This window comes from Rana temporaria, chromosome 5 (assembly GCF_905171775.1).
Source record: "Rana temporaria chromosome 5, aRanTem1.1, whole genome shotgun sequence".
Taxonomy (NCBI): domain Eukaryota; kingdom Metazoa; phylum Chordata; class Amphibia; order Anura; family Ranidae; genus Rana; species Rana temporaria.
In genome coordinates, this window is record NC_053493.1 from 134206464 (window position 1) to 134225379 (window position 18916).

The 18916-nt window shown below is 41.2% G+C and overlaps 1 protein-coding gene across 3 annotated transcripts in view; it reads right to left on the bottom strand.

Annotated features, from left to right (window-relative positions):
* The window catches only part of CUL1 (cullin 1), a 145562-nt gene that overhangs the window by 45758 nt on the left and 80888 nt on the right, over positions 1-18916 (bottom strand). For all 3 annotated transcript variants that reach the window (XM_040353154.1, XM_040353155.1, XM_040353153.1), the window contains exons 6-9: positions 11335-11425; positions 7822-7985; positions 5686-5848; positions 2902-3032 (exon numbers count right to left, since the gene is read on the bottom strand). In XM_040353154.1, coding sequence (XP_040209088.1) covers positions 2902-3032; positions 5686-5848; positions 7822-7985; positions 11335-11425 — 549 coding nt within the window. The remainder of the gene's footprint in view (positions 1-2901; positions 3033-5685; positions 5849-7821; positions 7986-11334; positions 11426-18916) is intronic.

Genomic DNA, 18916 nt, shown 5'->3' on the forward strand with positions numbered 1-18916 from the left:
TCACAACCAAAAGCATTATGTTTGGAGAGGGGTCAACAAGACCTACAACATCTAGAACACAATCCCCACTGTGAAGCATGGTGGTGGCTCACTAATGTTTTGGGGGGTGTGTGAGCTCTAAGGCATATGGAATCTTGTGAAAATTGATGGCAAGATAAATGCAGCACCTTATCAGAAAATACAGCAGACAATTTGTAATTTACTGCACGAAAACTGCACATAGGATGCTTATGGACTTTCCAGTACAACAATGACCATAAGTAGAGGTCGACCGATATGGGTTTTTCTCTGGCCGATGCCGATATTTGAAAATCGGGGCGGCCGATGGCCGATATGTGTTGCCGATTTTTTAGGCCGATTTGTTTTCCCCCTCATCTCAAAAAACCTAGGGTGGAGAGGTGGGGAGGAAATAATTGTTTAGGGTGGAGAGGTGGGGTGCAGCCTGTCAGTGCCACATCAGTGCAGCCCATCGGTGCCACCTCATTAGTGCCCACCAGCGCATCCCACCAGTGCATCCCACCAGTGCCCACCAGCGCATCCCACCAGTGCCCACCAGAGCATCCCACCAGAGCATCCCATTAGTGCCAACCAGCGCATCACATTAGTGCCAAACAGTGCATCACATTAGTGCCAAACAGTGCCAACCAGTGCATCACATTAGTGCCAACCAGTGCATCACATCATTGCCAACCAGCGCATATCACCAGTGCATCACATTAGTGCCAACCAGTGCATCCCATCATTGCCCACCAGCGCATATCACCAGTGCATCACATTAGTGCCAACCAGTGCATCACATCAGTGCCAACCAGTGCATCACATCAGTGCCAACCAGTGCCCACCAGTACAGCCCAATGTCATTCACTCATCACTGCCCACCAGCCCACGTATCTGATAGGATTCTGTACTGTTCAGTCGATACTTTTTTCATCTCCTTTTTAGAGATTTACAAATGTGTTTTGTTTGTGTTTTTTTTCTCATCAATGCCCACCACCACAAGACTCCATTCGTCCCCGACGTGCTGCTGCCCCGCTCTGCCTACAATCCCCAGAATGCAGAGCGGGCCGGTAACAGCCAATCGGCGGCCACCGCTGCCGACATCCTCCACTGTAAAGAAAACGTCCCCTGACTGCTGCGCGCCCTGCCTCTGCCTACAAGCCCCAGAATGCAGCGCGGGACGGTAACTGCCAGCCTGCGCTGCATTCTGGGGTTTGTAGGCAGAGGCAGGGTGCGCAGCACGTCAGGGGCACGTATTAAGATCTAAGGCAATGCAGACTTTTGAACAGGGGTCATTTCATTTGTTTACTTGTTGCAATGAATACAAATTGCATAAGAAATAAAAGAAATGGTACATAAAATGTATATTACCAATTCTCCAAAAGGTATGCAAACTTTTGAAAATGATATAGATATATATATATATATATATATATATATATATATATATATACACATACATATACATACACACACACAGATATAGTGTATTTTTTTTTTTTTTTTTTTTGCTGTTGCCAAAGTTTAACTATTAAATATTTATAACTTATGTTGCGTTTTTAAATGTCAAGAAGGAATTTCACTGACAATAACCCATTTGTCTCGCCCCGACCTATGCAGGCTGTCTCGCAAGAATCAGTGGTGCTCATATAAGAAGCCACTGAATATTGCAAATATGACACAGGTTACGACAACATAGCTGAAGAAGCAATAAAAGCATCTGCACATCTTACCATGGAGAATCCCTGCTCTCCCACTTAGTCAGATCGCTGTGATCTGAAAGGAAGTTCAGCCCCCTCCTTGCCCCGTAGCCCTTTGAAACACATCACAGGTCCCCGAAGACTGTGGAACCATTCACAAAGCACAGCGCAGCAGATGCATGCACAGTCTGAAGCTGGATGTGAAGCCGCAAGTGAAGATGCCGGCTCCTGTCCTCGAAGCCAAATGAAGAATCGGCTTGGATGAGGACAGCACTGGACCCAGGGGCAAGTAAGTGTTCTTATATGAGAAATTACAGTATTTGTAGTTGCTGACTTATTTTTGGAGGGGGTTGGGGGGACAGGAGCTACTCTTTATAGTAGTTATAAACCCCATGAAATCTGAACAAAGTTCATATCTGTAGCGTTTTCATGTCTCCCCCCAAAGTGTTTTTTTTCTCTGGTGCTTTATTCCTTTGTTATCACCAGCAGTTTTCTGCATGTTCCTTAATTCCTCGGCCTATGAGGGGGGCTGTCCCTTTCCTCCAATCAGCTCTCACACAGTGTATAAGAGATGTAACTGTGCTCTCCACCCCCTCCTCATAGATACAGTAGGATTTTATCACAATCGTGCTCTTTTGAAGGGATGTAGGGAAGAGAAAACAGCAGAGAAACAAGTAAAGCATATGCAAGAGGATTCATTTAATCTCTGTATCACCTGAGGCTATTCACTTCACTAGCTATTTGAGAGGGTTTACAACCACTTTAATTTACCTTTAGCCTTTCTTCATAACTACTGTGTTACTACATGCATGTTAATATGTAGTATTTTGCACATTAACGTGAGTTGCATTAAATCAGCCCATTACCTTTGAATGGGCTGCCACACACTTAAAACCAGGCATGTACTGTTAGTTATTGCACAGCATCCCCTGCATAATGCAATGCGCTGAAACGCATGCATGTTGAGGTGTACCGGCAAGGTGCGTTGGGGAGGCAATAAAAATAAATGGCACACTATATCAGATGCTGCCATGTATTGCAGTAATGCAAATTTTCCCACAATGCATAAATGTAAGCCTGCCAAAATGTCAACACAAATCGGGAGATGAAGATACGTAGCTGTTGAGCAAGTTGCAGATGAGGTGTCTAAGCTACGTGTACAAGTTTCAGCCCCATTCTTAGTCGTCTAACAAACATTACTTACATTCTGTGCTGCTTCACCACACTTTTCTATAGCAGCAAGTCCTTGATTGTGGATATGCGTTTCTAAAAGTTTTTTCAGCTCTCCCAGACCATCCTGTATTCGCGATACAAGATTGTACATTCGCCCCAGATCTGAAAAATGAAAATGCCATATGGTTCAACAAGCAGTATGTAGAGTCTGAAAACAAAAATTTCACTTTAAAAAAAAAAAAAAAAAAAAAACTAAAATGTTTTACCAAGTTATGTTTACAGTTATCTTAAGTTATGTTAGCCATACAAAAAGACACAAGCCCATCTAGTTCAACCAATAAATGTACAATAACTTAAAGCAGAACATTCCAACACAGATCTTGTGTGCCAGAATGACTGAAGTTCTACGCATGCAGAGAAGTGAGGCCATCCTGCACTGGCCAATGAAGACGGCCACAACAAGCACCCGGAAGAAGCCATGTAGAAGATACTGATGCTCATGAGAGATGTCAGACTGTTGTAGGAGAGTAAGTATTGTGGACTTGATTTACACTTAAAAAAAGGGAAATTATAGAGCGTTTAATTCAGTACACACTTCAAGATCTTAAAGTGGTGTTAAAACTTAGCAAAAAGGTATTGCTCTAAAACAAACCCTCTGCAGGTTTATGCCATGATGTGCTAGTATGCGATCATATTGTGCTAGTTAGCACATTATGACAGACTTGCCTGTCAAGAATATCCTCAAGCTCTGTGCTGTGAGTGCGCGAGCGCTTCCATCTACTCCTGGTCTCTTTCCAGGTTCGCTCCATTCTGCCACTTGAATGTTTGGGTGATAACGTTACTCCCGTGCATGGGCACTGGATCATGTGAAGGTCAGTGTACATATATACTGATAACAGGCACAGAAAAGCATTTATGACTGAAGAGACCACCAGGGTCTTTTCTGTCATTAAAAACCCTGCATGTCAGTGTGTTATTAGTTTTTTTTAGTTTAAAAGGAGTTTAAGGCAGAAGATGTTTTATCTTAATGCATTCTATGCATTAAGATAAAAGGCCCCCCTTGGCCCCCTTTCTTACTTACCTGAGCCCCATTTCTCTCCAGCGATGTCCACGAATGTCTAAGCTGTCCGGGACACTCCTGATTGGCTGAGAGACAGCAGCAGCACCATTGGCTCCAGCGGCTGTCAAAGTCAGCCAGCCAATCAAGGGAGAGGGGGGCGGGGCCGTATCTGGGCTCTGTGTTTGAATAGACTTGGCTCCAGTGCCCCCATAGGAAGCTGCTGACATTGGGAGCACTCGACAGGAAAGAGGGGGGCCAGAAGCACCAAAGAGGGACCCCGAGAAGGCAGAGACAGAGGAGGCAAGTATAACATGTTTGTTATTTTATGTATTTTTTACGAGCATTTACAATCACTTGAAAATATTTAGCAGAAGGTGTTTTTTTTTGTTGAGTTTCAGATTTCTTATTTCAGAATTACGATTCCCCTCTAGCAGCGACGAATAGAGAAGTAGTGTAGTCACTGTTCCTACTGCTAAGCGAATGCTAAGAATTTTTATTTTTTTGACTATTTATGCAGAATCAGAGCCTGAATATTATTACGAGGAGCGTTCAAGTCAAACTGGGACATTCGAGTTTATATAAATGAAAACAAAAACGCTTTTAGGGGTCCAAATAGGTGGAAATCACTCGGAGCGAGGCATGGGCTGTAAGGGGGATGTGGCAATATCTCCCAGCCGAGCTGCTGTAACATGCATGTAGTGTGGTGAGCAGCATTAGCTTGTGCGTTAGCCCTTAGTGATCAAACTTTTTCAGCAGACACGTATGCACATCACTCAGAATACAACAGTTGATAGTGGCACCAAGGGGTAGAAAATGTGAATGAATAACGTCACATTTGTCCCAGAAAACACTTGCCATCACTTGCAGATGCAATTGTTTGAAATTTGTTTGGTGGTGGCGAGTCTGAATGCTTCCACTGCACTAACACTGTTGTCGGTCATCTTGATTAATGGTCTCTGGACTGGCCCCATGACATGTGCGCCGCCTATTAGTAATAGGACACACTTGCCACATTAGCATCCTTTTTATACCTGTAAAATTAAAAGTCCCAGTTTGACCTGAACTCCCTCGTATGTTGTAAATGAAATGTGGCTTCCCTGTGTACATATATACTAGTAATTACAAGCTGTATAGGGAAATTGGGTTTTTATTACATTAAAAAGAACCCGTCAGAACAGCAATGTGGGAGATGCCATTGGTGAGATATTCAGAGTCTGGGGTCTCTTGAAGTGTGGCCTGTTAACTGTCTGACCTCACACAGAGGATGGCAAAGAAGAAGAAGATGCCAATCACTGCGAAGGGCTCAGGCACACCTGCTTACATTTTATTATTTTTACAGGTGTTCAGCTTTTTATTTTTTTCTATTCATGCCTGTAAACACAACTCGACGTTAGACTATGTGGTCCATGCACATCAGGCATTTAGATTTGTATTGAAAAAAGCAACATTTAATAAAAATGCACCAAAGCTGCATTCTGAGAGTAATTAAGGTGTGCATAAGATGTGGGCAATTGTTTTTCAAAGCGCAAAATATTTTCATATTCTGGCTAGTAGAATGCAGTTACACTCAATGCCATTGGCACATGAAGCATTTTATTCACCCAAATATTGGCAGAAAAAAATCCAGCCTATTTTGAGCATAAATTCAGAAGCCTGTGTGCATGAGACCTAACTTGAGAAAGAAAAGGATTTCTTAATATTTCTACAATTAATAAATCCCAATATTTGACACTGAACCAAGAGCTACCAAGTCACCTTCATTCTTGTCTGCATCAAGTAAATTCTGGAACTCTGTATGGAAGATCTCCAGGTGTTTTTCTATGAGGACCTGTTCACATTTCCTTGCTAGCTCATCCTGAGTGCTCTCATGAAGATATACCTGTACTCGTCGCTGCTCTTCTAAAAGCCGAGCTTCAGCCTAAAAAAAAAAAAGGAGCAAATAAAACTATATTATACAAGAATGACTGCTACATAACAAATCACTCAATGGTAAGCCATATTCTTGATGACCAATAACCTAATTGTTCATCTTAAAGCAATCCTTATGTAGAAACCTCTAGGTTGTCTGTGACAGAGCCTGCATTGTTTGCATTCCCCAAACTGCAAGTATCCTGAATGCAGCCACACGCCTGATTTCAATGTGGAAACCTAAGACAGGGACCAATACAGCATTCTCTGGGTGCTAAACATGTGTTTATTTTCTTTTGAGAGGCACGGTTGTCGGCTGGTTTTTATTGACATTCAGGCCTGTGTATATATCAGCCGGTCTGAAAACCAGCAGCCAACCGCCTCCCAATCAGCGCTCTCCCCCAATGGCAGAGAGCACAGACTGGAGTGTTCTAGAGGGGGGTGGCCGTCCCCCTGTCAGAACAAAACAGCTCAGCGGGGAAAACCGATGTACCAACGTCAGACCTTTAGTACAGTGGCTCTGACCAGCTGGGTTAAACAAAACAAAAAAACTGTGTGTGTACCAGGCTTTAGGCTGTTCCTAACTAATGGTAAATAAAATCTGTAGGCCGAGAATCACTTGACAACGGTTATATGCTGAGGTAGAAGGAAGCAGAACTCCTCTCAAATCATCTATGTAGCCATTGTTCTGTTCTATAAAAGGATGATATTGCATCCTAAAAATGCACCACTTTAGGTTTTCTGCAATGTTATATTCCAAAAATTATGAAAAGTTTCTTCCCTGTTTTTAAATATCACCATCCATCCCTAAAACGTTATGGACACATGAAATGCTGAATCATAACCCAATTATAAAGAAATATTCTCCATCCCACTGTCAACCTGGTCCTGAATGCTGAATTACTAACCATGACCATGCTAATATTCTTCAAACAGACTGATTCAATTGCCTTTAGTTCTTGTCAGAAATGCATCCCTCCCCATACATGCAAAAAAAAAAAAAAAAAAAAAAACAGCTTAATGCAGCTTAGGAGATCAAAAAAGGTCAGAAGGTCAACTGCGGATCAAACGCACTTGTCAATGAAATGCAAATGATCTCAGAAATGTCTCAAATCAATCATAAATGTAAGCAGAATGCAGCTAAAAGAAAGATCCTTTTTTTTCTTCGATACAAGCACAAAGCCTACCGATATAGGCCCCAAGAGAGTTCCTGTAAGCCTGTGGACTAGGGATGCACTATATATATATATCAAAAAAGCGCACAATTTCTGCAATTTGTATAGGTCATGTGACTCAAACTTCATCAAGAAGGCAACACGTGTGCACATTTGATGCAATTTTACCACGTTTTCAATGCATTTCAATGGGGAAGTGCGTTACACTGCAACAGAAGCGCAACGGACCAGTGTAAAAACATACAAAAATTTAATGGGATGCTATTTTCTTTAGCTTTCTTTTTACCGTAAAAAGGTGCTTCAAAAAAAAAATATTAAAAATTTGAATACAACTATATATAAAAAATCTCCACTTACTGGCCACTTTATTAGGTACACCTTGCCAGTACCAGGTTGGACCCCCTTTTGGCTTCCAGGACTCTCCCTCCTGAATTGAAAGACACAGCAGCAGCACCATTGGCTCCCGTGGCTGCCAAAGTCAGTTAGCCAATCAGGAGACAGGGCCAAAAAGCACCTCTGTGTCTAAATGACACACGGAGCTGCAGCTCGGCTCGGGTGCCCCCATAGCAAGCTGCTTGCTGTGAGGGCACTCAACAAGAGAGAAGGGCTAGGACCAGCGAAGAGGGATCCAAGAAATAATTTTTCTTAAAAAAAACACGAGACTTTACGATCACTTTAACCAGCGACTGTACTGAAAAGGAAAATCCAGTTTTTCCTTCACAGCAGTATGCAGTATTTCGATGATTTTGCTTAAGATTTAAACTTAAAAGAAAACAGACAAGGCCACATTGCCATGAACTGAGCTCACCTTCTTCATGTATTCTGTGACGGGGTTCTGCTGTAAAAACTCTGTGCTCTCTCTTGTGTAGAACCGCTCTGTGTCAGCCAAAAACTGAGATTCAAAAGATTCTTTGTACACGGTCAACGTGGGGCCTTTGGCAAATGCATCATCTTCATTCAAGCCCAGCTCGACTGCAAAGAGAAAAGAATACTGTCAGGCTATGGTATCAAGAGAGCATTGTGTTAGGAATTCTCAGGCCCAATATTCCCATTCTCCAATGACTGGAAATAGGACACACATGTCAAATCCCATTTTCCCCAATGCTTATTCAATCTGAATAGGGTGTGTTTACTTTCAATTACCACAGGGCCTTTTATTTCAGTGTATAGGCCCGGAGAATGACTGGTGACAAGTTTATATTTTTATCAGCAACAGGACATTTTTTGCCAAGATATGTACCCAGGTCAATACAAACTATTCAAAGAGAAATGGATTGTAAACAATCATGTGCTTGCCTAAACCAATAAAGTATTTCTTTAATACAGAAATCTCTAGAAACATTTAACAGCCATCATCCTGCAACGACAAGCAAACTAACAGACTTAATCACTGCAGCCAATTATTACTATGGCAGAACAGTATGCACTTTATATAAACGGTGTTAAAAAAAAAAAAAAATTTAGGCCTTATACTTTATTCATTGGGTAAAATAAAATATGAATCTTAATGGCTATTACGGAGGGGGGGGGGGGGGGGTGGTGGCGTTTGGGGACACAAGATACCCATTAGTCCTTTGGAGAAATATTTATTTAACCACTTGACCTCTGGAAGATATACCCCCCTTCACGACCTGGCGATTTTTTGAGATACATCATTGCATTACTTTAACTGACAATTGCGTAGTTGTGTGACACTGTACCCAAATAAAATGTAATTTTTTTACCCCACAAATAGAGCCTTCGTTTGGTGGTATTTGATCAGCTTTACATTTTTTTACGATCCACGATCTTGGCAAGGAGAGGCAGAATGGGGAAATGTCCATGTAAACAAGGCATTTCCCTGTCCTGCCTAGTTACATGGGATCTTCTGTTGCCTGTCATCAGGAACAGCGAGACCTCATCCGGAATACGCAGTTTAGTTTTGGGCACCAGTTCTCAAAAAAGGATATCGGGGAACTGGAGAAAGTGCAGAGAAGGGCAACCAAACTAATAAGAGGCATGGAGGAACTCAGCTATGAGGAAAGATTAGAGGAACTGAATTTATTCACTCTTGAGAAGAGGAGATTAAGGGTGGATGTGATCAACATGTACAAATATATAAGGGGTCCATATAGTGAACTTGGTGTTGAGTTATTCACTTTACGATCAACACTGAGGACAAGGGGGCACTCTTTACGTCTAGAGGAAAAGAGATTTCATCTCCAAATACGGAAAGGTTTCTTCACAGTAAGAGCTGTGAAAATGTGGAACAGACTCCCTCCAGAGGTGGTTCTGGCCAGCTCAGTGATTGCTTTAAGAAAGGCCTGGATACTTTCCTAAATGTACAGAATATAACTGAGTACTAAGATTTGTAGGTCAAGTTGATCCGGAGTAAATCTGATTGCCTCTCGGGGGATCAGGAAGGAATTTTTTCCCCTGCTGTAGTAAATTGGATCATGCTCTGCTGGGGTTTTTTGCCTTCCTCTGGATCAACTGTGGGTATGGAGTTGGGTGTATGGGATTGTACTGTGTTTATTTTTTTTGTTTATTTTTTTGTGGTTGAACTGGATGGACTTGTGTCTTTTTTTCAACCTGACTAACTATGTCAGTGGTAGCCCATCCCCCCTAGAGTTAAAACACGCTGAGGGAACACATTTAACCCCTGGTCACCCCTTCGTGTTTAACCCCCTTCCCTGCCAGTGACATTCATTCAGTAATCAGTGGTTATTTTTAGCACCGATTGCTGTATAAATGTCAATGGTCCCAAAATAGTGTCAAAGTGTCCGATCTATCCACCGCAATGTTGCAGTCTTGATCAAAATCACTGCCATTACTAATACAAATAAATAAAAATGCCATAAATCTATCCCCTATTTTGTAGACGCTATAATTTTTGCACAAATCAATCATTATACACTAATTGCGAAGAATACATATCGGCCTAAACTTAGGAAGAATTTTTTTTTTTTATATATATATTTTTGGGGGATATTTGTTATAGCAAAAAAGTAAAACAAATATTGCTTTTTTTTTTCAAAATTGTCAGTCTTTTTTTGTTTATATCACAAAAAAAAAAAAAAAAAAACACGCAGAGGTGATCAAATACCACCAAAAGAAAGCTCTATGCCATTTTGCAAAAAAAAATGCTCTGGTCGTTAAGGGGATAAAATCTTCTGGGGCTGACATGGTTAAGTAACAAAGTTTGGCGCCATTCCACGAGTGTACGCAATTTTAAAGCGTGACAGGTTATGGATCTATTTACTCTACGTTAAATCATCTTTCACATTATACAAAAAAATTGGGCTAACTTTACCGTTTTAATCTATGAAACTGGTTTGTTTATTTCCAAAAATGCAATGACCACCAGTTTATTCCCTAGGGTCTCTGCTAAAAAAACAAAAACAAAACATGTTTGGGGGATTCTGAGTAATTTTCTAGAAAACAAATGATGATTTTTACATGTAGGAGCAAAGTGCCAGAACTGGGACGTGGTTAAAGCGGCGTTCCACCGAAAAGTGGAACTTTCGCTTTAAGCACTACTCGCCCCATGACATTCCTATTTTGTTTTGGAGGGGGAGTGTACCTTTTTATTGGGACTTCCTGTCCCAACTTCTCCTTCCTTTTTTGGCTGTCTAGGTGACTCCTTCTCTCACCCTAGGCAATCTTCTGGGACACAACTCAGGTCCCACAGGATCAGCTGGCCAATAGGAGAGCGCAGCACGGCCGCATTGTTGGACTGTGGGCAGTTAAGTGTCGGTTTAATAAAAGTCAGCAGCTGTGCTTTTTGCAGCTGCGACTTTTAATAAACTAAAACACGGGTGGAACTCCGATTTGATACACAAAACTGGTCTACATGTGCCTAGCATAAGCACAGCTACTATAAAATGAATCTTTCACTTCCATTGCAATTTATTTTGTCTGAATAGGGAGATGTCCCTTTACTTGCATCCTCGCAAAGTGAGGAAAAAGTACCCTCCAATTTGCCACTAGAATAGATATCCGATTGAAAGATTTCTCCTTGCCTCCTGTTCCAGTTACAATTGTGAAAGAAAAAAAAAAACTGACAAGGCTTTTACCAGTATCCCAAGCTACAGATTTAAAAAAAAAAAATTGCCCATAGATACACTTCAATGGAAAAACAGAACAGGACTATCTATAAAAAAAATAATGATACAACATTAACATTCATTAAAACATTTGTGGCATGTACAAAAACTCACAGTAAATCAAAAACAGGCCAAAAAGAGACCGCAGTTTCTAATGTTGTATGTAAAACCACACCATCTAGTGAGCTATGCATGTCCTTTTGGTATTAAGTGTAAGCATGTCTATGGGATCTTACCATAAGACTGTACAACTCCACTGATGAGCCTTGTGTTTATGGTTTCTCCATTTCGCTCTTTTTCGATCAATTTGAGAACTGCATTTGTTACCTAAGGAAACAGAGAGCACATATGAATTTTCATTTTATATACCAGTAAAAAAAAAAAAAAAAGGAAGACGTTTGCATAGCCATGGAGAATTGGATAGATAGATATAGTAAGCAGGCAAACACATTTATTTCTTATGGGATTCATATTCAACTTTAGGTCCAAGCAGAATGGCACATTTATAAAACAAAACATGACAAGTAAACAAATGAAATGACCCCTTCTGGCAGTTGTGACTACAATCATTTTGGGTCTACCTGACCTTAGCTTCAAGCGATCCCTGAATTTTCCACTTCTTAAAAAGTGAATGAACAGTACTGACTGGAATATTCAAGGCTTTGGATATATTTTTAAATATTTTTTCATCTTTATAAAGTTCCATTACCTTGTTACGCAGGTCTTTTGACAGTTTTTTTCTGCTCCCCAAGGGCTCAGTATCTAGACTGCTCAGTGCTTTCACATGAGTGCTAACAAACTCAATGACTATTTATAGGAACACAAATTGCAATTTAAAAAGCCACAGACATGGGAAATTACGCTTGAATTTCCATTTTAACCTATGTGTTTGGCCTTGGCACAAACATTTCAGGCCATGTGAAACTTTTGGGTGATTTCTGTTATTACGATTTAAAAGGGAGCCAAACAACTATGTGATAATAAATGGCTTCATGTGATCACTATCCATAAATAGAAGACAGTTTTTTAGGCACGATCAGTCACATTTTCAATATCCATGCCAAAATTTAACAATTTCTGCTAGGGTATGCAAACTTTTAAACACAACTGTATTTCTGACTACAGAACTGATTAATAAAAAGAAATACGGCATCACAAGACCAGTCTAACAGTAGCCATCAGTCAGTGTCACTCTAGACTCCATGCTGCCTGAAGCAACCTTCCTCTTTGCCAGTTTTTAGCACTGAACTACCTTCCTAAGGGACACCTGCAGTATTACACACATCTCATAATCTTGAAGCCAAAGGCCAGATAAATCTCTAGCAGTTTCTTTAAAACTCAAAGTGGAATTCCAGTCTAACACCAACTATGTTTAACGGATTTGTAAAGGAAAATCTTTTTTTTCTTTTGCTGAAATGACTGTTTACAGGGTATAGAGACATAATAGTTAACTTATTCCTTTTAAAAATGATTAAAAATAGATACAAAATCAATCATATAATGTACCTACAGTTTCAGTTTCGTTTTTGCATGTTGTTTCCTGCTTCTGTGATGAACAGAGACAAAGAGCCAATACAGAGCAGTGATGGTTTGTAAAAAACTAAACTGATTGGTGTTGAGGGGTTTTAGACACACAGTAATCACACCTCCTTGATTGGTGACCACAGAGAGAAAGCTCCCATGACTTTTTTCATCAGGAAACAGACTGTTCAGAACAGAGAAGGATTACAGTAACATCAGAGCAAAAAAAAAAAAAACAATGAGGACATGAAACCAGGACTGCAGTAAGGTAAAGGAAGCTATTTAGCTTAAAAAAAAAAAAAAAATCCTTTAGTGACCCTTCAAACATGATCCCGCCCTTCTCCTACCTAGCCTGTGTGTATACTTACCTATTAGTCTGCTCTAACCTTGTCCCGCAACCTTGTGTCAGTCAGCAGTGGCTGCAGGGAAGAGAAGGGAGCACTCGACAATGGTAGGGAGCTGTGACATCACCTATAAAGCTCCCATATCTCCGCTGTTGCCATTGTTTCCGCCTCCCCTGTAAACATATTTTTTTACACAGATGGATAGGTAGCAGGAAGGGCGACTTGGCAGGTCGGCTGAGTCCTGACGAGTCGCCCCTGCGTGAACCGGCTCTTAAGCACATAGTTGGTGTTAGACTGGAATTCCATTGTTACATTTTACCATTTCCCCCCTTGCTACTATTCATATTTAAATATTGCCCACAGTCACTTCAGATTCTAGATTCTAAAATGTGGCACATAAATAGGTTTGGTTCATTGTGGAACAATGTTGTATAGAAAAATGTGGCGCTGCCTGCACAGTGCCATTCATAAATGTTGCGTGTACACAGCAAATAAGTGCAAATCAACTTAATAGCGAATCAAAAAAAAAAATGCTGTGAATGACTCATAAAAATAATGAACATGAAGAAGTAAAATCACATAAGGGAGTAAGGCTGTGGGAAATAAAGGATAAGGATACTTAACAGAAAGAGGGGCACTTTACTGTGTGTTTATATATACACACACACACACACACACACACACACACACATGGATTGTAATCCAATGACAATGAAGAGTAGATGTGAGATATGTGTTTAATAAATGGGACTAATTAAAGTAACGGGATGAGAAATGCACCATGCTCAAAAATACAAAGGAAGGTATATAATGTATTATCAGATGTATTCATTTTGAGATGTAAAGAATATATATATATATATATATATATATATATATATATATATATATATATATATATATATATAAATAAAAAAATACCACATGATAAACTTGATGCATATAAATAATGTCCATGGGCTTAGTAAAATAATATATATATATATATAAAAAGAAACATCCCAGGTGATAAAGTTCATGTGCATTGAACCAAATCAGATAGTGAGATGTGCTAAATCGCCATAAATGTTTTATAGTTGTGATCACTTCACTATTGCTTCCACCATCCAGAAATCCACGAGGAGTGTGCCCCAACAGCTCACCTTAATCAAAGGCCACATCGGGTCTAGCAGCGCTTTGATATAAGAATCTTTTGTGGCAGATCACGTTCTACTCTCCTCTCTCAAATCAGAGACCACAGCGAGTCTAGCAACACTTTATTATAGGGATCCTGTATGGAAGATCACATTCCACTCTTCTCTCCTTATAGCATAAAACCAGGGCTATGGTATGTGGCACAGCAATCAAGGATAATCTCCCACTATGCCGTGTTAATTCTCCTTCATTCAAGGGCAATATCTGCATGGATTGTTGACCTTGAATCATTTAAACTCTTGCCAAGTTTGGCTTCTTCAGAGGATTCCTGCCAACAGACATTTTTTCCATGCAAATGTCAGGAAAACCTTCTCTACCTCTTCCACAGAGAACTTTCCTGATGCAGCTTGTGAATGAACGGGCTGCCCTCGGATTCTCAGCTAGCTCCTGCACTCAGCACAGGCTGCTTGCCTTCCCGAAGCCCCCCCCCCCCCCATGCTGTGCCGAGTTGGACTTTGTCTATTGTGGTCCGTGCATTAGAAGATATAAATCTTATGAATGTTGTTAACAAGCCATAGCAAACAATATAATTATAAAATACATTCAGCTTTGCCAACTCAGCTACTACAATCTTTGCTATACACCGATCGAGAGGAGGTGTTCGTAATTAAAGTGACAAAAAAAAAAAAGAAGAAGGATGTATTCCTGACCCATAAAAGTACCATCTAGTGCTCTCAGCCTCCTCCAAATTATTTTGATTTCTGCTGCTGTGATCCCACTTCCTAGTAGGTGGCTACGTTCGTTTTTATTATCCTACTTCCGGGATTGATCAGCGCAATCCTGATTAGTCAGCACCGACACGTGACCACCGACTAACAGGAATCACCATGAGCTGTCCCGGAAGCCCGATAGAAAAAGTAAAGAGGAGCAGGGATTTCATCCAGGACTAAACAAACACGCATGATGGCAAGTGCGGTGAGGAGGGTTAAGGTTGTTGGTTCACGTCAATTTTGTTTGGGAGCCACGTCGTACGACCGCGCAATTGTTAGTTAAAGCGACGCAGTGCCGAATTACAAAAAGGGGCCTGGTCTTTTACATGCATTTTGGTCCGGGTCTTAAGTGGTTAAAAAAAAAAGTGAAAAAAAGGAGAACTTGTATTTTAGCCAAGAGAGAGCGATGTCAATTTTAAATCTGGACAGAAATGCAAATCCAGGTAAAACAGCACATATATAAATATTAGGGTTGTCCCGATACCACTTTTTTAGGACCGAGTACAAGTACCGATACTTTTTTCCAAGTATTCGCCGATACCGATACTTTTTTTCTAATGTCATGTGACAGTGGCACATATGTCAGTATTTTATTTTTTTTACAATTTTTTGTTATGTTTTTTTACGATGCTTTCTTCTTTTTTTTAGGGGGGGAGTGGATGGTGTCAGTGTGTTTTTTATTTTTATTATTTTTTTACAATTCATTTATTTTATATTTATTGCAATTTGTTTTTATTTTTTTAGCACTCTGGGGGACTTGGTGAGATGTCAGGGGTCTTAACAGACCCCTGACATCTCACCTTTGAGACAGAGGAAGGGACCAAGTACACAGATTCCCCAGTCCCTTTCTCTGCAGTCTCAGCTAAAATTAATGGACAGGAGACAGAGGCTCCTCTCCATTCATAAACTGAAGCATCGTAATCACAGGTTACGATGTTTCAGTCATATGAATGGACAGAGTCAGTGATCACTGACTCTGTTCATTCAGAACAGGTACCTCCGCTCTCCATCCTGACGAGGACAGAGGGTGTAGCGGAGGACATGGAGGGGAAACAGAGCGCAGAGGGGGACAGCAGCAGGAGGGGGGAAACAGGACACGCAGCATGGAGCGCCGACAGCACATCACTCGAGGGGAGAGCAGCAGCACGGAGGACACAGGCATTGGTGAGGACAGCAGGATCACGAAGGGGGACACTGAGCGCAGACAGCAGCATCACGGAAGGGGACACACGGAGGGGGAGGGCAGCATAACTCTGCCTGGCCTCTCTGCTCAAAACCTCCGCCCGCTGACCAAGTATCGGGTCAGGCAAGTACTCGCACAAATGCTCTGTATCAGTCCCGATACCGATACTAGTATCGGTATCGGGACAACCCTAATAAATACACTCAATATTATTAGGTTCATCTTGCTAGTACCGGGTTGGACCCCCTTTTGCCTTCAGAACTGCCTTAATTGTTTGTGGCATAGATTCAGCAAGGTGCTGGAAATATTCCTCAGAGATTTTAGTCCATATTGACATGATAGGATCATGCAGTCGCTGCAGATTTGTCAGCTGCACATCCATGATGCGAGTCTCCTGTTTTAGCAGACAGGAGAAGCATCCGGAGTAATCTTCTACTGCTGTAGCCCATCTGCTTCAAGGTGCTGTGTGTTGTGCGTTCAGAGATGGTATTCTGCATACCTTGGTTGTAATGAGTGGTTATTTGAGTTACTGCTGCCTTTCTATCATCTTGAACCAGTCGGTCCTTTTTCCTTTGACTTTAACAAGACATTTTCGTCCAAATTGCCGCCGCTCACTGGATTTTTTCTTTTTCGGACCATTATCTGTAAACTCTATAGATAATGCGTGAAAAATCCCAGTGGATCAGCAGTTTTTTTTAAGATACTCAGACCAGCCCATCTGGCACCAACAACCAAGCAACGTTCAATGTTACTTAAAGGGGTTGTAAAGGTACAATTTTTTTTCCTAAATATCTTCCTTTACCTTAGTACAGTCCTCCTTCACTTACCTCATCCTTCCATTTTGCTTTTAAATGTCCTTATTTCTTCTGAGAAATCCTCACTTCCTGTTCTTCTGTCTGTAAACTCCACACAGTAATGCAAGGCTTTCTCCCTGGTGTGGAGTGTCGTGCTCAGCCCCTCCCTTGGACTACAGGAGAGTCAGAACGCGCTCTACATTGCAGATAGAGAAAGGAGCTGTGTGTTAGTGGGCGTCCTGACTCTCCTGTAGTCCAAGGGAGGGGGCGAGCACGACACTCCACACCAGGGAGAAAGCCTTGCATTACTGTGTGGAGTTACAGACAGAAGAACAGGAAGTGAGGATTTCTCAGAAGAAATAAGGACATTTAAAAGCAAAAATTGAAGGATGAGGTAAGTGAAGGAGGACTGCACTAGGGTAAAGGAAGCTAGTTAGGGGGAAAAAATTGTACCTTTACAACCCCTTTAAATCCTCTCTTTCTTACCCATTCTGATGCTCGGTTTTAACTTCAGCATGTCGCCTTCACCACATCTAGATGCCTAAATGCACCGAGTTGCTGCCATGTGATTGGCCGATTAGCAATTTGTGTTAGCAAGCACTTGAACAGGTGTACCGAATAAAAAAGTGGCCAGTGAGTGAATACGAGTTTTATTAGCTGCGTTTTAGCTGTATACCTGGAGTATAGCAAATACAATCAATAGGGCACCAAGCAGCAACTGGGAGTAATAAAGAATTAGAAAAGACATGCAGATTTCCATTCACATTCATTTTCTAAGAAAACAGTAGCTATGGGCTTATGACATAATGGAGGAGTAGAGGTTGCCTCTTTAGTGCAAAGTGCGCGATATGTATATCCAAAAAGGTATGTGAGAACATGCAAAATATATGAGCTTGATCATGCCCTCCTCCAGCCTGCAAAGACTCTTTTACTGCTAACAAATTGCCGAAGCCATTAAAAGAACCATAAAAAGTGAGATGAAAGACTGTGGGGTCCAAGCTGGACAAAAATTGGCCAACTTCACCATAACCTGCCAAGTTATACTTTTTTGTTGCTCCCTAAGCTCTATGCCAAACAAGCCATTGTTTCCCTGTACTGCACTGTTAATGGCCAACAAGACTGAAAAACAGCTTTATGAAATTTGGAATAAATGGATCAATAATATTAGGCCGTTTACGCACTATAATCCAGCGTTTCTTGATGTACAGCTAGCTGTTCATAGAGCAACAAAAAGGAGACATTTGCAAGGCTCTCCATTACCCTTAAATAAGGAATAATGCCCGCAAATTTAGATTTGCGACAGATGGACACCTTTCATTTTAGAGTGGAGGTTTCTCTAAAAATAAACTTTTAAGATTAGATTGATGCTCATTTTGTCTAGGGGAATCGGGTAGTTTTTTTAAAAACGAAGCAGTACTTACCGTTTTAGAGAGCGATCTTCTCCGCCGCTTCCGGGTATGGTCTTCGGGTCTAGGCGTTCCTTCTTGATTGACAGGCTTCCGGCTGTCGCATCTATCGCGTCACGATTTTCCGAAAGTAGCCGAACGTCGGTGCGCAGGCGCCATATAGAGCCGCACCGACCTTCGGCTTCTTTCGGCTACTCGTGACGCGATAGATGCGACCGTCGGAAGCCTATCAAGAAGGAACGCCCAGACCCAAAGACCATCCCCGGAAGCGGTGGAGAAGATCGCTCTCTAAAACGTAAGTACTGCTTCGTTTTTTAAAAACTAGCCGATTCCCCTAGACAAAATGAGCATCAATCTAATCTTAAAAGTTTATTTTTAGGGGAACCTCCACTTTAAGGAGGGAATGCTATGCTTTGCTAGAAGAGTTATAAAGGGTTTACTTGGAAAATCCAATTCAAAAAAAGGGCATATCCATCATCTAGCGCCATCTTTTTTTAGACATTTTTTGCCAATGTACCGTTTAAAATGACTACTAAAAGTCCAGTCCATGAAGAAATTAAAAACGAGTGACAGTCATCGCAAACACATACAGGCCTATCTTGGGCACATCAGATAGATTCTTCTCAGTGAAAACACTTTTACAGCACAAAAAGTGTTCAAGGTATC